The sequence below is a fragment of the Colletotrichum jinshuiense genome, chromosome 10 (genome assembly GCF_051148585.1).
Source record: "Colletotrichum jinshuiense chromosome 10, complete sequence".
Taxonomy (NCBI): Eukaryota; Fungi; Ascomycota; class Sordariomycetes; order Glomerellales; family Glomerellaceae; genus Colletotrichum; species Colletotrichum jinshuiense.
Genome location: NC_139303.1, coordinates 2,154,559 through 2,180,199, shown reverse-complemented (window position 1 = coordinate 2,180,199; position 25,641 = coordinate 2,154,559). Strand labels below are relative to the sequence as shown.

At 48.3% G+C, this 25,641-nt stretch overlaps 7 protein-coding genes across 7 annotated transcripts; 3 read left to right on the top strand and 4 right to left on the bottom strand.

Moving 5' to 3' along the window:
- Positions 1 to 2,419: 2,419 nt before the first annotated feature.
- EsH8_X_000543 (zinc-binding alcohol dehydrogenase family protein) lies at positions 2,420 to 3,394 on the bottom strand (the record flags this gene model as incomplete). Its single annotated transcript, XM_083274631.1, has 1 exon — positions 2,420 to 3,394. The coding sequence occupies one exon, from the start codon at positions 3,392 to 3,394 to the stop codon at positions 2,420 to 2,422; it is 975 nt and encodes a 324-aa protein (XP_083120023.1).
- A 2,144-nt stretch (positions 3,395 to 5,538) lies between these two features.
- Positions 5,539 to 6,651, top strand: EsH8_X_000542 (alkene reductase; the record flags this gene model as incomplete). The annotated part of the gene is made up of 1 exon (XM_083274630.1): positions 5,539 to 6,651. The coding sequence occupies one exon, from the start codon at positions 5,539 to 5,541 to the stop codon at positions 6,649 to 6,651; it is 1,113 nt and encodes a 370-aa protein (XP_083120022.1).
- A 475-nt stretch (positions 6,652 to 7,126) lies between these two features.
- On the bottom strand, positions 7,127 to 8,721 carry EsH8_X_000541 (DUF1593 domain-containing protein; the record flags this gene model as incomplete). Its single annotated transcript, XM_083274629.1, has 2 exons — positions 7,127 to 8,332; positions 8,413 to 8,721. The coding sequence occupies 2 exons, from the start codon at positions 8,719 to 8,721 to the stop codon at positions 7,127 to 7,129; spliced, it is 1,515 nt and encodes a 504-aa protein (XP_083120021.1).
- Positions 8,722 to 10,223: 1,502 nt separating this feature from the next.
- EsH8_X_000540 (uncharacterized protein) lies at positions 10,224 to 11,955 on the top strand (the record flags this gene model as incomplete). The annotated part of the gene is made up of 3 exons (XM_083274628.1): positions 10,224 to 10,537; positions 10,604 to 10,808; positions 10,876 to 11,955. The coding sequence occupies 3 exons, from the start codon at positions 10,224 to 10,226 to the stop codon at positions 11,953 to 11,955; spliced, it is 1,599 nt and encodes a 532-aa protein (XP_083120020.1).
- A 1,308-nt stretch (positions 11,956 to 13,263) lies between these two features.
- EsH8_X_000539 (uncharacterized protein) lies at positions 13,264 to 13,771 on the bottom strand (the record flags this gene model as incomplete). Its single annotated transcript, XM_083274627.1, has 2 exons — positions 13,264 to 13,573; positions 13,647 to 13,771. 2 exons carry the CDS (start codon positions 13,769 to 13,771, stop codon positions 13,264 to 13,266), a joined length of 435 nt encoding a protein of 144 aa, XP_083120019.1.
- A 4,560-nt stretch (positions 13,772 to 18,331) lies between these two features.
- Positions 18,332 to 19,480, top strand: EsH8_X_000538 (uncharacterized protein; the record flags this gene model as incomplete). The annotated part of the gene is made up of 1 exon (XM_083274626.1): positions 18,332 to 19,480. The coding sequence occupies one exon, from the start codon at positions 18,332 to 18,334 to the stop codon at positions 19,478 to 19,480; it is 1,149 nt and encodes a 382-aa protein (XP_083120018.1).
- Positions 19,481 to 21,531: 2,051 nt separating this feature from the next.
- On the bottom strand, positions 21,532 to 22,310 carry EsH8_X_000537 (uncharacterized protein; the record flags this gene model as incomplete). Its single annotated transcript, XM_083274625.1, has 5 exons — positions 21,532 to 21,624; positions 21,836 to 21,940; positions 21,999 to 22,066; positions 22,123 to 22,159; positions 22,218 to 22,310. The coding sequence occupies 5 exons, from the start codon at positions 22,308 to 22,310 to the stop codon at positions 21,532 to 21,534; spliced, it is 396 nt and encodes a 131-aa protein (XP_083120017.1).
- Positions 22,311 to 25,641: the final 3,331 nt, after the last annotated feature.

Below are 25,641 nucleotides of genomic sequence, written 5' to 3'. Positions count from 1 at the left end.
CCCGGAAAACATACCTCCCCAATCGAAGTTGTCATAATATTGGGGAGATAACCAGTTTACCCCTGAAATTCCGACGGATTGCTCCGCCAGGCTTGCATCGGAAACGAAGTTGTCGATAGGATTTTCATTGTAGGATAGCTCGCAGTTGCTCGTCTCGAAGTTGTCTCCATTTACTTGGCTGACTTGTGTAACGTTCCCCCAGAGGGCCCTGCCACAAAAACCTTCCGCGGCGTCGGATGAGGTTGCATCGCCATTTGAGAGGGTCATCTCCACTATATCCTCTCCAGTTGGCGGCTGTGGTAGTTGATTCATCTCACTGTCGTTGGAGGACCTTCGAGGAGACCTTACTGTTTCTGGAGAGGGGACATTTTCGGTATTTTTGAATGATGATATAGTTTTCCCGCGGCCCGTTGCTGCATGCGTACCTCGTTGCCTTGCATCTGGGTATTTGCACTCTAACCCTCTTCCAGTACAACGCTGGCATGGATTGTCTCTCGAGCATCGAGCGCGACTCATAGCGCATGCATGACAGGCTCTGGTAGATGTGCCAGGCCGCCAAGGCTTAACACTAGTTTGCTTATGAGAGTTCGCGTGACGTGTAAGAACATCTCTGAAGTTGCGTTAGAAGATATCCAAACGAGAGACAGAAGTAACGAAATCCGATACGTACAAGCGAGAGAAGCTCTTCCCACAAATGGAGCAGGAGAATGGCTTTTCTCTGGTATGGGACCGTTTGTGCCGAGTTAAATGCTCCTGGCGTCCAAAGGTGCTCCCACAGCTGTCACAGTGGAAGGCAGGACCTGAGGCATCAGCAGCGGAGATCACATCTCCTGGTTCGGAGGCGTAGTTTGCATGTTCAATGTTGGAGTGGTTGTGCCGGGCCATGACGCTGTCAACTTCCTCTCTCATGCATGATTATTTTGGTGTGACTGGGGGAGATTCGAACCGCCGTAGTGTGGAAATTAACAGCTGAGGGGACTTGTGCTGATTAAAAGGGTGGGGAAACCGTACGACGGCTGGGATTGAAAGCCGCACGTTACCCCGAGGGGCATGGGATAGCCGTTAACCACACGCGGGGTAGGAGTTCCATTATTTATGTTGACTGGTCGGCTAGACAGACCCCTGCATCTCTGGGATGCCTTCCAATTCGCCCTAGTGAACTCATCTTGGAAGGAATTTTCAGTCTGAGGGTCCTCTAGAGTGGAAAGCTGACATAACTCAGAGTGACGACCAGTGTGGTGAAAGGTGGAAGGACAAACGGGCGAATGTAATTTCAGATGAGCATTTGAAGAGCTTGGACGCTCAGCAATTGATTCCAATCACGGAAGTATAAGCCGTATGATGTAAAAGCGGTTGGTTGTTTCTCTCTCAAAAGATTATTCTTGAAATGACTTTCGGACTTGCATCGTTCTTGATCATCGCACCTTGTTTGGCCAATTTGCCCAGTCATATCTATACGGTCACCCCTCTGAATCTTGCTGATGATGACGGCCATATCAGTTAATTTTCCGTTTACTGTAATAACTAGTCTGCTCTAAAGACCATGGACTTAGTGTCATCTTAATGTAGTGGTATGCAATGACTGAATCCATAAGTATGCTGGTGCTTTAAGTCTAATTCCTTCTTTACAAGTATGATTAAATAGGGATTACCGTTTGCAATGCTGATTATATGCCTTAAATATCTCTGCAAATGCGGAGTCCCTTCAGTAAATTTACATCGACTGGTGTTATTGGATAAGGTGAAAGGTCATAGTCTTTGAGACCTATATGTAGAGCTAACACCTGTTGACATAACACGGACAAAGAGAAATTCAGTTTGCCAAGTAAAGACGGCAACTTATTATATTTTCATGGTCAGCATAAAACTGGGGTTTATGCCTGGGTAAGATTACACATCTTGCTCCAATGGCGATGTGGTTGTTATAGAGGAACAGATTGAAAGGTTAGGCATTCGTCGCTTTCCCACCTTATAATATCGTGTAGAGCAAGCATCCTTGTTCATCGGTTCATCAGCAGCCATCAATTTAACAAAATTCAGTCCTATACTTTGAAGTTATGTCCAATTCTCGTTTTCAGATTGTTTGCTTTTCACCCGCCAATCTTGCAATTTGACAAAACTAATGTAAATCCTCGGTGAACTCTTCACGCCATGGATCTGTAGGCATTCAATTTGATGCGTTGCAACAACACCTAAACAACCGCTTCATCATCAGAAACCCTCCAAACAAGCCTTTCACCGCTCACTGCTTTGTTTCTCAGTAGCACGATAGCATCTTGTGCCCGTTCAAGGAGGGTCTCTCCTTCGACAACTCTGTGTGGGTTTGGTCGTACTATGTTCTGATTTAATAACGCCGGAATTATTTCACATTGCATCTTGTCCTTGAAAAGTTGATTCTATGATTTCTGTTAGTATTATCCTATTTCTCAGTCAAGGTATACGATTTTGACGTAATGTGTTCAAAGCTCACCTGGAGGTAAAAGTGCGTCCTTACTCCCTTAACAATAACACCCTCCTTCCACTGTCCTTCCGCAGGCTCCGTCATTTGGTATACTGGAGCCTCAATCTCTGTTGGATCTTTTATGATAACAGGCAGCATCACGGCTACCCTCGTGCCTCTCTCAGCAAGTTGTGTGATAGGCTCCAGTGACCCCGACAAGTGACCAATGCAGTCGATGACATACGAAACGCTCTTCGGACTAAAATAGTCACGGATCTGCTGAGTTACGAGCGTGTCGCGATAGTCGAAGCAAGCAGTTGCACCAAGCGACTTGAGATAGTCGTGATGTTTCCTGCTGGCAACTACAGCTAGATTCTTGTATCCCCAATGTCTGAAGACCTCGATAGAGTACATGCCAACACTCCCGGCGCCGCCCCATAGAAGAATGGGCGCATCGGCCTCTGGAGGCGTCCATCCTTCCGGAATCGGCCACGGCAGGGGCAGACCAAGGTCGGTAACCGCAGCTTGGAAAACGGTGACGATGTTGTCAGGCACAGTAACGGCCTCCTGCATCGCCAAGCCTTTGGGCATCTTCCCCAGCAGAAAAGTGGGAACGGTAATGAGGGTTTGCGCAGCCTTTTCTTTGCCATCCTTGTCGTCACGGAATGAGTACCCTAATACTTTGTCCCCGACTTTGAGATCAAGGTGATGCGGGCCGGGCCCGACCAGGAGCACAGTCCCTGCGAACGTGTCGCCCAAAATGCGGGGGAACTGGTCGATCAGAAGTCCCCCGTCTGCTTGGTGCAGGTGATAGGGCGTTGATGAGGTCCATTCGACCCTGACGATAACCTCGCCTTTCTCTGGAGGATAAGTAGGAGCATCGATGAGGATAAGCGGTTCTCTCGGGGCCTTGACGGCGACGGCGGGGTGGATGGCTGGAATGTCGACCTCCATGTTGATGTATTGATTGCTAGGAGAATGCTCCAGAGACGCCGCGCAGGAGATGGTCAAATTTCAGAGTGTCGCGCATGAGAGGAAGAACCCAGCCTGTTAGCAATCATACAAAAAGAATCACCCTAGGAAATGCTTCGTGAGGATTGATTTTCCAACTTGAAGAATGAGCTTCGACTTCACCTCTTCGATGAAGGGTTTGATGACAGCATCGTGCATATCTAGTTCGTCGCTAGCTTAGATCAACGCCGTGGACACGAAACCCTGCGGGGAGGCTTACCAATCGACAAAGCAACAGAGTCGCCCTGCCGGTCGCCGCCCGTGGCAAAAATGCTAAGAATCGTCTCAGAAATGCTAGGGCATTTCCAATCCGTCTCTGCATTGACCTTGCGCCTTGGCTCGTGCGTAAATAGGAATGGTTTGTTGGGATGAACGTTGTGGGAACTTTTGAGTGATCGGGGCCGAAAACAGTCTGACACAGGAATGGATCATCACATAAGCCGTCCGTGGCCGGTCTTGTTCCGGCCAAGAGATATGTTGAGATCGCATTGCAGTGCCCAGAAGGGCATAACAACACCTCTACACATGAACAATAAATACACAACGCACAGCCAAATCGACAACTCTGCGCCATACGAAACCGCCGACCCGGTTCCTGTTTCCTTCATCCCCACATTTCCGGTGGGAACCTGGGACTGAGACCTGACAAACTGTTCGCGGAGCAAAAATTGACGCAAAAGGACACCCCAACAAATCATCTTGTTCAATGGCGAAAAACCACTACCTGCTTTCACTGAAGCAAAAGTTCATGATCAGTGGGAGGCTTGAACTCCCGGCCTTGGCATTACACAACATATCTGATGATATATTAGTACCACGCTCTAACCAACTGAGCTAACCGACCGCAGTTGTATGATTGTGCGGAGTTCAAATTAAAAGATATGGGACCAGTGTGGGAAATTTTCTCAGTTGACGACTCCACAGGTTCCCTCCATTCAACCATCACTATTGAGTTGGATTGGTGGAGAAAGCGACGACGGCCACATCACAAAGAAAATGTGTGCCGGCGCATCAATTTCTAGGGAGCGTGATGCATGATTCTTTGCAATGGTATCATATGCAATATTAATGTTCTAGGGTCGTTTTTTAACTGACAAAACTTTTGACGAGGGGACTCACATCTCGTCAAGTAGAATACTATCAAGTCAAACCTCGGCCACGGTGTTGAAGAACACCTAAACGCGATTGACTTGAATTCAAGTTGTGTCTTTACTCAAGAACATTCCTATGTATAAGAGTTATTCAATGTGCCGAACCCTTATTACGGCCTGGGTAGAATTCTCCGGCGGGAGATTTGAAGGAGAATGGTTTTAAATGGCAGGAGAGCTGTTATTACTACTCAAGCAGGCGATGACCGCCGGCCTGGGGATCGAGTATGCACGTTCACCATCAATGTGCTTGCCACTAAGGTGTATGAATATGGCCCAGTCTCCGTTCTTTTTGTGGTATCAGGAAGCTAGTCAATGGCTTTGAAGGAGTTCTGGTGTATAAGCAATCACTATAACACCATCTGAGGCTGAAACTTTCCGCAGCATTGACGCTTTATGATCAACATGGCGGATCAAAATTTAACCAAGTTAGGTGAACGTACATACAAGACGGATCGAAGAGTGATTAGTGATCAAAGTGTTCATTACCAATGAGTGCCGAGGTGCATGTAAGTAATCATAAAACACGATGGCTGGTCGGTTTTAGAGCTTGAACTTGATTGGTGCCACTGGACCTGGATATACTTAGCCACGCCAATGGCAATCAATGAATATGCTGCATGCAATTGAACTACACACCGTGCGACATGGCCATGTTACCAATCCCACTAACATTACTCATCTCTACAATAGCTCATGAGGCATCAAACGATTGTGTTCTTCATTGCTCTGTCAGAATACTACGCTCACCTTCTATCATGCAGGAGTGTGTTATAATATTTGATGACGTTTACAATTTCTCAGTGCAGTTTTGCCGGCTTAGGCTCTAGATATTTAATAGAGGCATCTGTCTTGGAAATGAGTCGTTTTGCAACTTAAACAATAACCAAAGAAATACCCATCTTGCAACCACGCAATTAATCAAATAATTTTTCAAAGATGTCTGACTCAAAGCTCTTTAAACCATTGCAAGTGGGCAACACAACACTCCAACACAGGATTGTCATGTCTCCTCTCAGCAGGTTTCGGGCGGACCACGAGACACACGCCCCCCTCCCAATGGCCAAGGAGTACTATACCCAGCGGGCGTCCGTGCCAGGCACCATGATCATCACCGAAGCTACCTTCGTCTCAAGACAGGTTGATGGTTACTCGTACGCTGGTCTCTCCCACACTCCTGGTATATACACCAAAGAACAGATGGCGTCCTGGAAAGAGATCACAGATGCTGTGCACGCTAAAGGCAGCTTCATATGGATGCAGCTGTGGGCTCTGGGTCGCGTTGCCGATCCTAAGACGGCAAGGACGAGAGGCTTCACCGTGAAGGGCCCGAGTGCAATCCCAGAAGGGGAAGGAAAGCACGTGCCTGGGGAGATGACCAAGGAGGACATCAAAAGCGTGGTTGCGGACTTTGCACAAGCAGCAAAGAACGCCATGGAGGCCGGTTTCGATGGAGTCGAACTGCACGGTGCGAATGGGTACCTGATAGACCAGTTCACCCAGGACAGGGCGAACCAGCGAACAGATGAGTACGGCGGCAGTGTCGAGAACCGGGCGCGTTTCGTTATTGAGGTCGCCAGCGCCGTCGTCGCGGCTGTCGGCGCGGACAAGGTCGGGATCCGGTTCTCGCCATGGTCGACCTTCCAGGGGATGCGCATGACGAATCCCATCCCGCAATTCACACACGTCGCCCGGGAGCTGAAGAAGCTGAGATTGGCATACTTACACCTTGTTGAGGGCCGCGTCGATGGCAACGCGGACACGGAGAGTTTGAACAGTATCCAGTTCATGATTGACACTTGGGATAATGAGTCACCCGTCCTCATCGCGGGCGGCTTTAACCCCAAAAATGCTAGGCTAGCGGTGGAGGATCATGGGAATACTGAAGTGGCTATTGTGTTTGGCCGGTGGTTCATTTCAAACCCGGATTTGCCCTTCAGAATCGAGAAGGATATTCCACTCACGCCGTACGAACGATCGACCTTCTATGCCGAGACTGAGGAAGGCTACACAGATTATACTTTCAGCGATGAGTTCATCGGAAAGTTGTGAGGCATCACTGACGAAGCTTGTCACATCTGGTTTTGGTAGATGAGAGAATCCATAACTGGGGCTTAGGGAAGAAGTGGAGGGCTGGAGTAAAAAGAGGCAATGGAAATAGACATGATACATCAATAGAAATAGACATAATGCTGTAATGCAAAATTCATGAAATCATTATATATTTAGCCTGAAGTTATCAACCTCTTGAATAAGGGCGTTTTGAAATTCTAACTTAGCCTCATGCACAGCCGAGATCCTCATGAGGGAATGTCCGGTGTAGAACAATGCAAACAATATAAACAGACAAAGCTTAGTCATGTTGCACGAGATTCCTTTCTGATTTGTTGGACATGATACCCAGACGGTGATACAATGCATGATATATCATTAATCATTTGATTTCCCACCCTAAAATGCTGCCGAGCTCCCTCAAGCACAACTCTGTCCCGGGGTCATAATAATTTCACCACGTACAACGAAAATTTTAACCGGTGTAATCCTTCATAGCATCTCCGATTGCAAGTAGCTCCTCCCCCTCCTTTATCGGCTTGCCTCCCCTCAGGTCTTTGTTTGTGGCCTGGATCAGTACTCTGCGGTAGCTTGTCAAAGCGGGCGTTCCGCTATCAGTCACCTCCAAAACGAGGTGCAATAACTGGCCTTTGGCCACCGGCTCTCGGCTGATCAGTTCAACGCACGACTTCTCCGGCTCCGGCAGTGTAACCTTGACCTTCTTGCCCTCGGCATCCAGCTTCTCGATGTCCATCTCCGCAACCTCAAAATGCACAAGCCACTGGCATGCGCTGGGCTCGCGGTACTGCCACCATTTGAAGGTCAAATTATCACCATCGGGATCATATGTCTCCGAGGCATCCAGCTCGACTGTTGAACCAGCCTCAGCCTCGAGGTACAGCGGCTCGAGGCTTTGGGAGCCGTTGACGCTGACAACAGGGTGATGGTTCGTGGATGCCGCGTCAGGGTTGAGAGACCACTGCATGCGGGCTGCAAAATCGTTCTGGAAGGTATCGCGCCAACGCCAGATGGTGGCTTGATTGGAGCGGTACGTCTTACCGTCAATGCCGACAACCGAGTCTGACATGTCGCTATAGTGCTTGCCCTGCTGGCCGGCGTCGCTTGCATCCGTAAGGGCATAGCGGCCTCCCCAAGAACCGTACTCGGGATGCTCTCGGTCGCCGAGACCGTTTTGTATGAGGTAGAGGAACGTGGGAGTGTCGCCTTCGGGGATGAAGAGGAAGTCAGGGTAAGCAGAGCCCAGGGGCCCAATCTGAATGTTCTCCTTGATCCATTGCTTGGACACCTTGGAGAAGTCTGGGCCGCCTTGATCGAAGCAGTAGTATTTATCTCCGGAAATGCCCGTCCAAGCAGCGAGGCCGTACTGGTTCCATCCGTGGATGGAAGAGATGTAGAAAATATCAGGGAACTGTGTGCGGATCCAGGCAGCTGTGTCATCCTGGTCGGAGATGGTGTATACTCTTAGCTTCGCACGTAGGCTCGCGGCATCTTCAGGTGAGTATTTGTTGCGGATGGTCAGGAGGACCTGTGCAAGAACGTTGGTGCCGCCCCACACGAGGACCCAAAGGGGATCTTGTGAAGGGGCCTCGATTCTCTCGAGGAGCAGTTGGGCGCCGTCGGTTAAAGGCTTGTCCGCACCCACGCCGGAGAATCCGTAAACCTGAACATTTGAGGTTAGCTTGCTCGGGTATTGTCCAAGAGACGACGTCTTGCTGAAAGGGGGCTGGAAATTTTGCTCACGGGTGGGCCAGATTTGACCAGGGCTCGGAGGTTGTCTGCCGAAGGGTACGGGTAGTCGGGGTGCGTGTGCTTGTTGAGGTTGTCAACGGCACCGGCGTATGCGTCAAGAATCTTATGGATGTCCTGCGGGCAGACTTTGTTCTTCATCCATGTTGACGAAACGGCGACGAGGCCTTCTGTCTCGAATTGGTTGGAGTAGAGGAGGTAGCGAACAAGAGATTCGGCGTCGTCGGGCTCGTTGGAGATGTCTGTCAGGACAAACACCCTCGGTTTGTTGGGGAACGTCTGGAGTCTGGTGGTTTGTGCCATTGTGTCGATGATGCACGCCGTTCTCGTGCACAGGTTGCGACGTTCGGGTAGAGAGGGTGGTGAGGCGACGGGAATGAGGTTGCAAGGTGGCACAATCTCAGCTGGCAAGGGGTTGTAATCAGGGATCGATGTTGAAATGATACGATATTGTCAATGGGAAGCCCTGTAAGCTATGGTTCCCTTTGTATGACGAATTTCTCAGGGCGAGGCGCCGTCGCAGGGCGAGATGCTAATTATTTCCTTGTTTGGAATACCGTGCGCTTCGAACCACGAGGAAAGCTGTGCCAAAGCATCGCGTGGTGACCTCGGTCTGTTTCCGGTGCTACTCAGTATGTAACAGGGTGTCAACCCCGCATCCTGCCCGGCTCCAGGGAATCGGGCTTGTCCAATTTGGGGGTCATTAGCCCACGCGCATGGTGTGGAGACGGAATCTTCAGGGCCATTTTACGCTACCAGATACTTGGTCGGGAACCCGGGGTTGCGTCATTTTGAATGGAGAAAAAGAACGCGCATTGCTTCAGTCGAAGCCTTGCGTCTTTCGATCAACTTTCGTCTTTGACGGCGGGTTGTAGTGGTGAACGATTGCCATATATCTCGCCTCGAGAAAGATGCCAACTATCCAATGTGTGGTTGCAAGCATCAACAAGTTCAGGCCAATGCTTAACTTGAAAAGCAACTCCGGAGGGGAGGGGACACCATCTGATACCAGGCCACTATTTACCGATGCCAAATTAGGAAATGTTAACCTCCCGCCATTTCGTTCACACCGCAACCGCAATCCGGATGAACGTCGGTAAATGTCGGACATCGGTGGTGGCATAATACCGTGTGCTCCTTGGCTGTCCCCCATCCTCTGATTCCTCGGCCAAAAACCTGAGGAAAATAGACTACTTTGGCCCAAGTCGGAAACACCCCCCGCAATGCGCCTCCACAACCCAAAGAATAGGCTAGGAGAAGGTGCCCTTCGCCCGGGAATATCCGGTATTTACTCCCTTGTGCCACGCACGAGATACGAAAATTTCGTCCTGAAGCCAGGAGAACCGGTTCGCGAGGTTCTTCCCCGGAACTCCTCCTGCATGGGGAAATCCAAGGCACTTCGGCGGATAAAGGGTGGGTATTCGCCTGACGGTCCTGACTCGCCTCGGCCAGTCTTCATGCTCCAACGTCTGGCTGGGGCCCCGCAGACACCCCCAGATCGTGCTGCCAACACCCCAGATCCACCCTTCTTTCTTTCCGGAGGGCTCAAGAATAGGGTGACCATTCCATGAGGTCGGCGTGGGACCATCGGGTGCTATCGTAAGTACGAGACGCAGAAGGGTTATCTACTAGTGTATAAGATGTTCCCGGAAACCTTGAAAATGTGACTTTGTGCCAGCACCTCATCTTGGCGATTTTTGACTTCAGCCTCGACTCCTTGAAGTTCAAACGTATAAACTCTACCCAGTCATTTTTATTCCGGCAACTCTATTGATTTGGCATTCCGCCAAAGGAAAATTTCCACAATGGTCGATCTCGAGAAGAAAGACAATGCCGACCACCTCGAGCACCCCCACGAGGCTCAGGCTCAACTCGCCAACTTAGGAAACCAGGAGGAACATGATCTCGGCAAGTGGGAGTCGTTCAGGAAATACCCTAAAGCGTCCTTCTGGTGCGTCTATGCCGTATGGTGCGTCCTGGTCTTGAGTTTCGAGAACCAGGCCGGAGGTAGCATTTTGAGTATCCCTGAGTTCCGCAAAGACTTTGGTCACTTCTACGGCGGCGACTATGTCTTGGATGCGAAATGGCAATCGGCTTTCAACGGCGCGCCCGTTGCTTCGTGAGTGTTACCAAGTCCATCAAACCTCCAACCTGTGCAAATGCACGCTAACATAGCCCTTTGCAGCGCTGTCATCGGTGCCCTAGGTAGCGGTAACCTGGCAGACTGGCTCGGCCGGAAGAAAGTCATCATGATTGCTTTGGCCATCTCCTTCATCGGAATTACAATGGAGTTCGTCGCAACTACGAACGAGGTCTTCTTTGGTGGCAAGTTTGTCAACGGTTTTGCCATTGGCGCCTTGTCTTCTGTAACGGTCACATACATTGGAGAGGTAAGAGCAACGAAGGATACGGCCAGTGCATTTGACATATTCGGATACTAATTCTAATTTCTAACAGATTACACCGCTTGCCCTCCGCGGTCTCTTTACTTGTCTATCAGCTCTGTCGTACACCCTCGGTCCACTCGTCGTCGCCCTCATCATCAATGAGACCGGTACCTTCAACAATCGCTGGGCATACCGCGCCGTTTTTTGTGGTCAATATGGCTTCGCAGCCATCGCCGCTGCTCTCGTCTGGTTCATGCCCGAGAGCCCCTGGTACTTGGCTATGAAGGAAAAGGATGAACAAGCACTCCGCAGCTTGGCCAAGCTTGGACATCCGGGCGACGAAGGTCGTGTCAGGCTCGCCGTAATTCACCAAACATTGGCGCAGGTGAGCCGTGAGACTGCCGGCGCCAGCTATCTCGATTGCTTCCGAAAGTCGAACTTGAGACGAACAATCATCAGCGTGTCACCGCTATGCATCCAGTCTCTCTCCGGAATCACGTTTGCCGCATCGTATTCGACGTACTATATGCAGCTTGCCGGGTACAGCACTGCCGAGAGTTTCAAGCTTCAGATCGTCCAACAGGTCATCTCACTTATTGGCAACGTCATGTCATGGTACTTGGTTGACAAGATGGGACGCCGAAGTCTGACTGTCTATGGTCTTGCGATTCTGACTGTCATCCTTCTTTTCACTGGGGGTCTTGCTCTTCCTGGAACAGTCGCATACAACAAGGGAACCGTCGCGCTCATCTTGCTTTACTGCTGGTGGTACAACGTCACAATCGGTGCAACCGGTTACACTATTCTCGCCGAAGTCGCGACGTCACGACTTCGCATTAAGACTATTGCCATCGGCCTGGCCCTACAGAATGCGCTCACGACCATGTGGAGTTTCGTCCTCCCATATCTCTTCAACCCTGACCAGCTGAACCTTGGCGCCAAGCTAGCTTTTATCTTCGGCGCTCTGTCTGTCATCTCCTTGGTGCATTTGTGGTTCAACCTACCGGAAACGGCCGGAAGAACCTACGAGGAGCTGGATGAAATGTTCATGAAGAAGATCCCTGCTCGCAAGTTCAAGGAATACACTCCTGAAGCTACAGTGAGGGGACAAGCTGTGAAGACGGCGATGGAGAAAGAGGAGAACCTGTAAATATTTGGAAGTGTGCAGTAGGCATAAGATACCCATGATTTTGTTAATGCAGCTATTATACCTGTTGTTCATAAGAGATGACGTTCTGAACAATACTATTGTGTCCAGGGGGGACACTCTCCCAACCACTTAAATGCATGTTGTCACTGCACTAGTGGTAATGCTCTCTGTTTCAAAGTGAAATTTCTTCATCAACCCGCTTGCTCGAATTTACCTGCTTGGAGTTAGATTGGTTTATGCTTGAGGTGAATGAGAACAGACGGAGACGTTAGTAAGAGATCAGGCATGTATTAAGTATCCCAGCACTTCGTCCATCTCGATGTCTGCTTGAGGTGGTCCTATCTTTGGGATGCCAAACTATACACCCCATCGCTGACCTTGTATGCTACACCTTGCTTCAGAAAGCTATAGATCCAACTGCGTCCGATAGAGAACGCCGCCCCTTCCAACATAGCCGCAGACCCTGCTGGAAAACGGAAATATTCCGCGGAACCGAACAAAGCCTCCGGGGGAAGGGACTGCCGCTCTAGTGTTAATGGGTCATCTGAGGAGGCCGGTCTGTAAGGGTATACTCCGCTCGTCCAGTACCTAGTAGGTGGGTTTTGGTACCTGGTGGGTTTCTAAGCTGCTAGCTAGTATCCGTGAAGAAACAAAGGTCGAGCAGCGAAGAATCCGTGTTCTTTTGCTCGTCTTTTCTTCAAACAGGTAGAAGGCCTTGGGGCTCTCAGTCCTTAATCGTGGGTCCTGGAGTGCGGCGACAAGCGCTGAATGTCAGTAGCCAACTGCTCGCCTAACGTGACCAGAGACTTGGATACAGCTCTGCTAATCTCATCACAGATTTCTAGTTACTTTTTTGAAATTCATTTACTAGCAAGTCTAACAGCTTTTGTTCCTGTATTTTACGTCCAGCACTTCAGTGTTTTGAACCTGAAGTTTTGCTTTTGATGGTGCAACCTGAAATCCCCGTCGGCTCGGAACTACTATCACTACACCATTCATCTACGAAACTACTTTTCAAGCATTTCAGCCGAAGTCAAGCACACAACTACGTGATGCGACACGTCCTCTGAATGGATGCAAATTTGGGCCAACGTGATGGTAAAGAAGAGCTCTTTTTAGCGGACAGTCAACTGTGCTTTGAAGGGAAATTCCCATGTATTCTATGATGGTATTCTTGAACTTATGGTTCTATTTTACAGTTGTACAATTTTCTCTATCCTCTATTTATTCAGGTTTGCACGGAGATTGCGGGGTATACATCCGCGGCTGGGGTGCAAATCTCCATGAAGTTGAGTCGCAGCGACGAGCTTACTCGAGGTCGAAAGCAGTGGGGCCGGTGTAGCTCTGGACCTTGGCGTTGGGCTCGTCGGAGATGGCGAACTGGTCGTTGGGGAGCAGGTGGGAGCCGGTCTGGTTGCTGCTGGGGGTGACGGGCTGGGAGACGGTCAAAGTGAGGCCGGCGTCGCCACGGATGACCTCGAAGGTTCTCGAAGACTGGTCGCAAGCGCCGTTGCCCTTGACATCGGGCAGAGTGCCGTCAGTGTTGCCAGACACCAGAGCGCTGCAATCGACACCAGTGGTCTCCATGGTGCCAGGCTGGATGACGGTGAAAGTGTAACTGAGCACGCGCGTTAGTTCTTGGCCGGATAATTTTGAGCTGTCGAGTGCGACGGCAAGGGAACGAAACTCACGAGCACTGGGTGCTGTGGGGAATGCAGCTGGCAGCGAAGTTGGAAACGCTGAAGGTGACATCGCGCTTGCCGATAACGGCGGCAGTGGCGACGGCGGCAGTGGAAAGGATGGCGAAGGTCTTCATTTTGACGGTTTGTTGAGGTTGTTGATTATGAAATAAGTTGTGATTGAGTTGATGATTGAACGAGTGCGAGTGATTGTGTGTTGTAGAGATAGAAACAATCTTGGGCCGCAAACTTGGTGCTCTTATATATCTTATTTGTTGCAACTGGACCATGGTCATAATGGGAGTCGAGCACTTCTCCACATATCAATGACGATCGTAAAGGACGATCGGTGGATCTCGGTTGCCCCGGCCTCGTATTCAACCCAACTCCCGATTTAGTAAAATGAGACGTCATGGCTTTTTGGTGTCTATATGACGTTGTGTTATGCAAAACAAGCGAAAGGTGCCCACAGGCACTGACCTCCTAGCTCCAAGTGAAGAACACAGTGGCAACCTTTAAAAATAAACACAAAGAAAGAGGGACTTTGACGTTAACGGATGGTATACTACCTCTCTGTAAGGAGTGGCTTCCATCACTGGCCATTGAGAATCGATTCGAAAAGGGGTTCAAACCTCGGTTGCCCCTAAATGCCTTGTAGCATAGCCTTCGCACGTCCACAACAGATCCAGAATTTCCCCTGACGAGCTGGCATGCAGCGTTATCCGATCAGTAAAAAAAGGCCGACGCAGTAGGCCTCTGATTGGACGACCCCGCATTTCCGCCCGCCTTGCAGCCGTTGGGACGATGTTAACTTTTTTAATGCTCCTATTTTGGGTAACCTGCAGACATTATCCCTGTCCAGATCGTCAACTCGGGGTCAGTCAGGTGCACTGAGCCGCCTTCAGCCCAGAATGACGCTCCGAAAACGCGCGCTAAGGTTTCTTCCACTTCTGAGATGAACCTGTTCCCCGCCGATCCGAACGCAGTGCCCTTTCTCTTAGCCAAGTTTGAAGAGCCATTCTGTCGACCAAAAACGTGTATCAGTCCTTCGATGGCTGTTAGATCACCAGGAATCAATGGATTATTGCGACAATGCTCCGCTCTCGGCAGGATTTAGCCGCTATATGCAGCTCTTGCTTATTGAGGTCGTCACAGCTGCCTCGGGTACCCGGGGGTTATGAAACACTCGGGAGCTAAGCCTTGCCAACTCCAAAGCCCATGTCCCCATATTTACAAGATGAGGTGGATTCTTCAAGTTGCGGTCAAAAGTAGCAGCCATCATGCGTTCTTTTTGAGCAAATGTGCAGAGAGCACATTATACCAAAAGCTCCATTGAAGAAATTTACTACCGAAAGTCTGAAGCTGAAAGGTCTAGTGATCTGATTCCAACGCAAATTCAAGAGTGGAGTAACGGTAACCGCCAATGTGACTGTGACTGAATCATTCTCTCCCGAATGACGATAAAGGCAATAAATAGGTGGGAACCCGGCATTTTATTTCCGGGAATTTCAAAGATCATCTAATATGTTTTCCACTGTATAATCTGAGTAACTATTAGATGATGGGTCTGCGATGCCGGTTTTTCGTTTTGATCGTCACTATAGGAAGTTGCATCTTCTAACGGATGATCAACGGGTGCCAGAGTACCTAACCCCAACGGTGAGGATATGGAGAGAAGTATCCACACATATATGTGAATGCATGGCTTTGGATATATCACACCCAAGATTTTTGATTTGGCTGCGAAAGCACTTATCACAGCAATGAGCGGGTCATGAAAGACATATGTGATTTGTAGTTTGGCCACCGTAGCTGTAAAACATGCGGTTAACAGTTTGCGGTAAGTTTTGAAAGATGTTGGCCAAATGCACGGCCGTAATGTTCATCAGAAGATTAACAAATGATGGATTGGATGCACTGCAGAAAAGAGAGAATACAGCTTAAAACCCTTTTATTTTAAGTCGTATTACCCTGCACATTCAGCTCTTGTATCTACCCAGGAAAACAATCTAACATCTTCTAGCTACCTACATCATTCATAATACTTATGGAATTTCGGCTTCGCTAGTGTCATGGCCAAATCTGTAAACGGTGATTGAACAACGAAACACTACTCGCAGAAGATTGCTTCAGCGATCGTGCATAAGTCTGCGTTGATACCCGCTGTGTCGTGTTCATTCCGTATTACCGAGGGAACCCAGGATCCTCAAACTCCACTCATCTCTTACTATCATGAACGTTGCTGGTTTCAACCTCACCCACCCTGTTCACCTCAAGCCTCAGAACCAAGCACCTTGTCATGAGACAATTTCTGCATTTATAACTCGACTAACCCAAACCAAACGTTTAATCCGAGATTGAAGGAAGAAAAACAGTAACAATCCATATGGGTGGTCATTGGAGCCAGCAGGTCTCGGTACCGAGACTGGAAAGGGCCCGGGTTATTTCTATAGATAGAAGTCAGCATTGAAAAGGGGAATATAGGGGTTCCTTGTGGCTCTAAACCATCCCTGGCCCCTAAGTAGTGGGCTGAATGAAGCGTCTTATCCCTCACGGTATCCCCATATCTGACTAATAGGGCCCACCAGCATTGGTAAACCGACAGCATGTAATCAGATTGAGATTGATACGAGCTTGGAAAGAGTATCCTCTATCCAATGAGCTGTTGGCTGCTTCTTACTATTTTCGGTCTATATGCTATAATTGAGTGGAAGAATTGATGCGGAAAGGTAATCAGGAAATATTTCTCGAAGATGGAACTGACACAGTTTGTGCAAAAGGAGCGGCCGTGGCGTCCTTACGTCGAACACCAACGATGCAAACAAATAGCAACCCTTCAACCCTTCGATTGCGGCTCTTTGGTCGCCGGTTATCTTGGTAGCTGTAATAGGTCACTCTCGTGTTGAGTGTTGACAAGTTATTTACAAACTCTCGTATATCTCAGTTCCAGATAATGATTACTCGCTTCATTAATACAGGCTGCAGAAAAGATGAAAAAAAATGAAAAAAAAAAAAAAAGACAGGGAAGAAGAGAGGGTAAATACATATTGCTTGAATTTGAGGCTGCGGATTACTATGGCATTCATTCAAGTTACAACCAAAACATAACTTCCAACGTAATTGTCAGGTAGCTTTTGCAAAATGGAAATGGATTTAGTTTGTTTCCAATGAAACAGAGTCTCGAGATTAGCACCGAGTATTCGTACCGCAACAGGGTAATTCTCATGAAACTACATGTAAAGTGACCATCTTGAAAATTCTTACTCTATATTACACGCTCACTCGGAGATGTAATGCTACTTTACAATTTCACTTTACCAACTTGGCCAGTAGGCCTCATGAAGCTTTCGTATGTATTTCTTGACTCTGACAGACGGCAAGGTCAACCAATGGTGGTAGTTTTTGAACAGTACAGTCTAGATCAGTAGCATAACGTATCCACACTACTCAAGAACTCGTCTGTGAAGATAAGCTGACTTATTTACACCTAATATGGGCATATATCGAAGATATGCTAATCTTGTTCGCCAATCAGGCTGTCTTCAACGACTTGAAAGCAGTTGTCCTCAGTATGGGCTACTTGTCTTTTTTGTTCATGACCGGTAGGCCCAAGCCATGCCAATCCGCACATCCTTGGGGAGGTGGTCAACCATCCGGCCTCTACATGAACCACTTCATGCTTTCTCGCGCGGCAGCGCGGTCAAAGTTGTCCACTCGAGTTCCAGCAAGAACAAAAACAACTGTGTTTGATTTATTTGGATTGAAACGCCATTGAATGAATTATTCGATCGACCATGCTTCAAGACGGTGCTTGCTTTGCGCGCATTTCAAACTGGCAAAACGAAGACTTAGGACAGGGTGAGGAAAAGAATTTATCACGAGAACAAGTTGACGGAACTACGAAACCAAAGCTAAGCTGCCAAATTATAGTAGTGTTGCATATTTGAACGAAAATTTATATTGAGTTCAACCCGTACATTACAAAGCTTGACATATTTTCCTGTGATCCGTCTCTGCCGCACACTTGTCGTGTACACGTTGTAGCTACGCCTCTGAGAAGATTGAAATCCCCATGACAAACCCGATGCCAGTCTATGAGGATTAAAAACAGTGGCACCGGAATTGTATGTCCTTGCGGAGCCATTGCGTTTCGAAGGCATTGATTTCATTGGTTTAGCACTGACTGCTAACCCCGGGCCGGAGTTAGCCCCGCAAACTCCGGGTTCTCGTCCGTTGGCCCCAACCGGTTGTGCGTCAATGGCACACTCGATCCTTCGGCGAAGGTAGGTGCCGGTTGTGCGACAGCGAATATCAACAGTATCTCTGACATTTTCACTCGATAACACCTGTTTGGGTCTTTGATCGGTGTCTGTTAGTCATCAAATCGCGGTCGTTGACTGACTACGTCATTGTTTTCAATGCCCCCGCATCTGAACCGCGAATTGGCTGAATCCGTCGGAACGTGGTGTTCCTGTCAACAGTTTGCTAAATTCCGAACGATATTTCCGACCTGATGGTCAGCCGTGTGCGTCTCTTACCCCTCATGCGTGGAAATATAAACCGTTCATACCGCCCCTGGCTTTTCAACCTGATGCAGCCTTTAACTTCACATTTCAAATATAACCAAGCGACCGACTGCCCACAACCAAAACACCTATTATCAGTTTAATTGGTAAACCACGTCGCAACTAACCAAGATGTCAAACTTTTTGGCAGAGGCCCCAGAACCCTCCACTGAGCTGGGGAGGCTCCGTGTACTTTCGCCGTCAGCAGGCGTTCGCGTCTCCCCTTTGGCCCTTGGCGCCATGTCCATTGGCGAAGCCTGGGCGGAAGCAATGGGCGCGATGAATAAGGAGCAATCGTTCAAGCTTCTGGACGCATTTGTTGAGTCAGGCGGCAACTTCATTGATACGGCAAACGGCTATCAAGATGAGCAGTCAGAAACTTGGATCGGCGAGTGGATGAAGAAGAGAGGCAATCGGGAGCAGATTGTGCTTGCCACCAAGTACACTTCTGACTACAGGAGCCACGCTTTGGGCAAAGGGAACACCGCAAACTTCACAGGAAACCACCGCCGGAGCCTTCATATCAGTGTGCGCGATTCATTGAAAAAGCTGGACACTGATTATATCGACATACTTTATCTGCACTGGTGGGATTACACAACGTCGATCAAGGAGATTATGGACTCGCTTCACATCCTCGTCGAGCAAGGCAAGGTCCTGTATCTTGGAGTCTCAGATACCCCGGCGTGGGTTGTCAGCGCAGCGAATACGTACGCAGTCGACCATGGCAAAACACCTTTTAGCGTGTACCAAGGCCGGTGGAGCGTGATGCACCGCGACTTTGAACGCGAAATTCTTCCCATGGCCAAGACTTTCGGCATGGCCCTTTGCCCTTGGGATGTTCTCGGGTCCGGCAAGTTCCAGTCAAAGAAGGCCATTGAGGAACGGAAAAAGGCTGGGGAGGGCCTTAGGTCATTCGTCAGCACCTCACAGCAGACGGAGATGGAGATAAAGATCAGCGAGGCGCTGGAAAAGGTCGCAGGCGAGCACGGTGTCGAGAGCGTGACTGCTATCGCGCTCGCGTATGTTCGCAGCAAGGCGGCAAACGTCATTCCTATCGTGGGCGGGCGCAAGGTTGAGCACCTGAAGGCCAACATTGATGCTCTTAAAATCAAGCTCACGGATGAGCAGATCGCTTTCTTGGAGAGTGTTAAACCTTTCGACATTGGATTCCCGAACAACTTTCTCGGAGAAGACCCTAATATCACTGGCAAGTCGACACGCTTGTCACGGGCTGCTCAGATGTCGTTCCCGAATGCCAGCAGACAAACTAGCGTCTGAGGAGGCGAGGAAGATCGTCATGGAATATAAAAGTAGCATGAGTATGAAAAAACAACTTCAGTATATGTATTCTAACCCTGTTTCATGGATTAAAGAGTAAGGAAAGTTCATTTGAATTCAATATTCTATCCGTTCAGGATTTGAGGAATACATTATTCAAAATGATGCTACCGAAACATGAAACTTCCGAGTCATCAGGTGACATGGCCGCGTTTACGTAGAAACCACTAATGCCCTTTTCCTTTTCACGTTTAACAAGCTAACCTGGGGTCCGTAATGAGGATATGATACTTTCCCTGCTCAGCAAGATTGCCGCATCTTTCCTCACATAATATGCTCCTAGAAATTTTATAACACGAGGATGTAGGGCTGAATTGAAGTTTGAATAACTCATCCAAGAACTTGTCATCAATAATCCTTGATGGAGCCTATGGAAAGCCTGCGATGAGCTTCGCTATATTTGGGAAGGACGGTCAAGATGAAGTATTTTCTCTGTTATCACCTATGATACCGGGCTATGATCCATTTAGCACCAATATGCCGTTTGTTAGGTATCCTTCAAATTGTCTAGCCAAACCTCTCTAAATACCAAGAATATTTCCTGATTTTTTGACGATTATAGTGGTTAAGATATGTTCTTTTCGGCTATTTGTGATCTTTTTCACATGCTTCACTTACATTGGATCATTACTTTTAGGGAATGGAGCACGTAGGCAAGAACTGTTAAAGTAGGGTCATCTTATAGAAATCATATATAACTGTTGGATTACTCAGCCAGAATACAGGGAGCTGGCCAGCAGCAGCAGCTGGCCGCGGCAACGGCCGCGGCAGCGGAACCCGGAGACCCAACCTCCGGGCTGGCAATAGTGATATCTTCACTACTGCTGCTGCTGCCAACCTACCTACTCTTCTATACACAAGACAACAGAAGAATACAGTACCAGTTTTGATCCTTTGATTACGTTCGATTACTCCCGTACGGGTAACCTGTGATTCCAACAATAACAATGAAAAGGGATCATATACCCCAGGCAGTAGGCTCCAACTATGCCTGTGCCTCGTGACTCGGATTCATTCCGTGGTTTTTGCAGTTACCAGAAGAACTCCCTATATAATGTTGGTTTGTTGGAGGTGCGTTTGGTGCGAGAAACAGTCTTGGTAAACCCATTTCATCTAGCATTATAACAACCAAGTTAACGGGCACATACAACGGAGATTTGCTGACGAATAAGAATCACAGCCTTAACCTCAAGACCATGTTTGAGCCACATCACACGGAAGTTATCAGGCACTAGTGTATTTTCCCCTGGCAAACTCATATAACTATCCTGTTATTTCACGGACTGAGTTGAGTTCCCTTTTTAGCTCCCGTCCCCAAATCGCCCGCCTCTGCATAGGATGGTGCATAGACTAAATAGTCATGGTATTCAGGGGTTTCTGAATCAGATGTGCTTGACTGACTCTTAATAAGAGCCTGTGTGTTTTGCATGATGGAAGCGCCGTCAGCCACTCTGGCCGCTGTAAGGCGCGTGAGCGTGTGTTGCAACCGTCGAAGGAACGAGCGGCGAGTGCGAGGTCTGTGCCTGTCTTGTAATTGAGGTCTTCCTGGCTGTGACCAGCGAAGACGTGGCGAGACACGCCGAACAAACGCAGTCATTCCTGGCATACAGGCGCAAATGACGCTTACATGCATCTCCGCAAGTGACCATATTGAGAGCTCTTTGTAGTCAACTAGAGAGACGGTAGCAAGTTAGCCAAACCAAGGTTTCCAAGTACAGGAAGAAAGGCCATTCACGTGTAGGGTTATGGGTTCCGCCGAATTTAGCCACAGTAGCCAGGCGTATTCCACTAGATACTGTCACACTGATCAAGATACTGTCAGCACTTGGTCCACTGGTTCCATATCGATTGTGATGCACTCACAGAAGCCCTACAAGGAAGATCAGGCTCACGCCAATTTTCTTTCTGAAAGTCCATGACACATTTATGCTATTGATAGGTAGGTCAGCGTGGCTACCTTGTTTTGAATTTCTTTATGGATAATGTGGTCCTTACAACTGAGTCACAGGAAGGGTGAATAGAGTCAGGTCAATCACAATATTGACCCCGCCATTGATGAAAGTCATGACAGCAACATTACCGCACTGATTGATAAATCTTTACGTCAGTTCAAGTACGAAAAGCGGACCTGGTTGCGAAACAAGCGAGGAGTTGGCGGGCAAGGGGATGTACCTTTCCTGCATGTTGGCCATCCCATTGAGTCCAGTTGTAACTGATTGGGGCACAAAGCAGAATTATGGCGAGTAGCTGCGCAACACCATAAACGACAGTTATTCCCAACATACAGTAACTGACACTGCGAAACCAAGGTTCAGTGAAGAGGCGTAGGTAGAAGATAAGAATCGACACTTTGGTGACTGCAATGACGAAAGAGTAAAGAAGCTCCTCGACGAAAAAGATCTGCATATTTCAGTTAGTATCCATTATCAGCTTGTGGACCTGTTCGAAGACTACTCACGCGTAGTATCCAGGTAATATGTTCAGGGGGGATCATCCACATGTCCTGGCCGAGGCCCAGGTCAACCACTACGATTCATTCAGCGAGCAAATCCAATCTTCGCAACATCATATCGTCCACGTACATATTTGTGAACCGATATCTGCCGGGATTAATGCAATCTGCCGCGCCGTTAATTCTACGCGTCGTACAATACCTCGTCTTGGGGACAAGGCGTACCATAGAAGCAAGAATTGTCCAGTCATCCCAACCAAATGAGAAAGCCGGGTTCAATGAGGGAAGTTTTGAGACGAGTCGAGATGTCACGGCCATTAACGATACTGAAAATAGTGCCCAGCTGATTGTAGCCATATTTGTGCTGCGGTGAATAGGCGCTCCGCAGGATATTGTCTGATACCTCCGGGCGACTAGGAGCAACTGTCAGTTGGTAGATGAACGAGAGCAAAGCTGAAGCTTACGAAGAGACTCCACAACAGTACAGTCCCGGGCCAAACAGGCCCCAATAGCAGTGTCGAGCTGCTGGCTCGTGCAGATACACACAAGGTTGTCGGCCTGACATGTGGACTTGGCCAATTCTTCTACCATGCAATTCATCTGCAGAAGTAGTAAGTCGCTGCAGCATTTGTAGATCATTGTAACCTACTGCACATGGGGGGAGCGAAGCTGCCATCTGTTGCATCGCTGTTCCTTCTGGATTACTTAACGTTGGTAATGTGGCATTTTGGGATGTCGCGTTTAATGCGATTGGTTTCAGAGCCGTAGCGACTGTTATATTCGCAGCCAAAGAAAATGGCCCGACCCCGAGAATCAACCTCTTTCGAATCATGGCTGCCTGATAGCCAGTGATGAGAAATGGCCGGCACTAGCAAATTTTTGCTTGCTTATTAAGCAATGAAGAAACTGAAAACCCGTCGATTAATAGGAGATGGATACCAAGACATAATAAAGGGTGGGTTCTACTGCTTTATGAGCTACGACGCTCGAGCTCGCCACTACTAATGTTTTGCACACTAGTTCGTTCAACCGAAAATTTGTGAAAATCAGTGGAATCCATGGCCGTAAACAGTTTTGCATGCTAAAGCCCCCCCGTCTGAGACACTAAAGAAGCATTTGACGGCGCGCTGCTAAACTCTAAATAGTGATATTGTTCAGATTGACCCGAGTCAGCACAGTCACAATCCGCAGAAGCCCCGAGCGCTCAACCATAAAAGGGTCACCGGAAGCTTGGGCAGTCATTCAAATGCTGACGCGTAGATGGCATACTAACAATAATGAGGGGTTGACCATCAAGGGACCAAGGGCGGAGTATGCAAATATCACTACATAGTTCAAGATAATGATCAAGTAAACCAATGCGAAATATTCCCAAATTCATGATCACAAAGTCTATCGGCCCAGTCTCGGGTTTTGCAAACTAAAGTTCATCAACACTACTGTGTAGCACGAAGATTTCCTGGGGGTGTAGGTGATGCATAAGATGGAATAGAGTCTCACCAAATACCTCGTGCTTTCACTACACGTGTGGCTGTTGCCACCTGAGGATTGGAGGCCACTTCGTGGCTAGCACAGGATCCTTGATTGAGATGAGATGATAGTGCTGGGCTTTCTGCGATTTGATAAATGAATCAAGCATCAGATCAATCCTTTCACTGCACATGGTGAGCGGGGTTTGGCCATAGCGAAATGTAAAGTATATTTGAAGTTTATTCAACAGTTCCACTAATTAAAACCATGAGAGCGAAGGCATGACTCGGGCGGAGGATGTTTTTAACATCGCTTTATAGTCCGAATACGCAGGTCCACCACGTGGCTCGGACGCACTTCAAAGTACTTGATAAGAGCATGGTTCGAATCCCAGAAAGCTGCATCCACGGGTTCGTGATGATGGTCGAGCTCAGTCACTGCTAGATGCGACAAGCAAGAAGGGAAAATCGCGCTGTAGAATTATTACCTCAAAGGCACGCGTTCACGCAGAAGCAGTTCAAGGAGGATAAATCCCACACCTTGTCTAAAGTTCTTGTATAGCTCATTAATGAATGTTACTTACTTTAGTTATTCTTGGGATGTGGGATTTGAAACGGTGCGCAGACTCTTGATCATCGAAGCTGAAATCGCCCTCAAAGTTCAACGGCAATGATCTCATGGTGATTTCTGTTGCATGGATATGCGCGTGCCGGACGAACTACAATTTGTGCCCTGTGGCCGGGCATGCCTCCGGCACCTTCTTTGGGAGTTCGGATTTGATGAAGCATTGAACCGAACTGACCAATAGAAAGCCTCCAAACATGAGCCTCCTAAGTACTCTATACCCAGATACCCGCCGATAGGCTGTGGGGCAAGCCGTGCATCGAATCTTGTCTTGGATGACGGTCTAGCTCGCCATCCGTATCTTGGTCAACTCACATGGTGGTTGGTGGCCTCGAATGGCCACCTACAGGCTTATGGTCCCTACTTGAAAAATCCACTACAAAATGCCCACGGTGAATCCTTATTATGCGGATGTGTGCTGTAGCAGGCTAAATCGAATCTCCTGTGCCACAGCCATGCAGCATCCTGCAGGCCAAGCAACTAGCAAACTAGCTCGGTTCCAGAGAAACAGGTGTTGAAATGGTTGACAGGTGCAAAGCCCCTAGGTCTTGAAAGGAAGGCGACTAGAATTAGCCCTGGCACCTCTTACCTCTCCGCAGATTGGAACCTATATAGGAATCTCGCAGTGTGCTCGTGTGTAATCTGGCCATCTTGGCAGATCCCACAGGATCTTACTACTATTCCCTGCTTAAGAACTGCAGCTCCCATAGGGTCCTTACCACGGTTACACACGAACGCCAAGGAGGGTCAGTCGCATTCTTATCAACTATCCTTGGGCCTAATGTTTTTGTTTGTGGCGAGGAGCCAAACAAAATTAGCCTCGCTATATAGTAATATAAATAAGACCAGCATTGTCGCCCATTAATTCTCATCTCACAAATCTAACCTTGAAAAGACATTCTTCAAACTCATATCTGTAACATCTGCTTTCTCTCAAAACCCAAAAATGCACTTTTTTTCCCTCGTTACCCTAAGCGTCCTTGTGGCCGTGGCTGCAGCAGCTGGTCCCATCGAAGTTGAAAAGCGCCAACTCTCTGCTGTGAGTGGGACTGCATGTGATAAGATTGAATTAAACAGCTAACATCATATTCAGTGTGTTCTGCAGTGTATGGATGACCTTGGAATCTACGATGGCCATGCTATTTCTCAGTGCCGGAGAACTTGCGGTGAACGTCCGTAAACGAATATGATGTTAGTTTCTCCCAATGAGCGATACTCCCCCACGTTGTTAATTGCAAATAGTCTAGCTCAAACTGAACGAAGTCACTTCATTCTGTTTGATCATTGCCATATTCTAGTCCTGAATATCACCTATGTTTCATGGATTCTGCATTCTAAACTTTCTTAAGGCCCATCCAGAGACGCTGTTTCATAGGCGAGGTTGAGGGTGATCTAGTGTGGAAGTGATTCACTTGGTGTGAGCGAGACAGCGAGATGAGTGAAGCTAAAATTATCGGCTGTGCAGTGGTGCATTACTTTGAACAGAGATTAGTTCAAGATATATATACACATATACAACTATCTTTATGTGTTTAGTTCTTTGTTCCTTTTATAC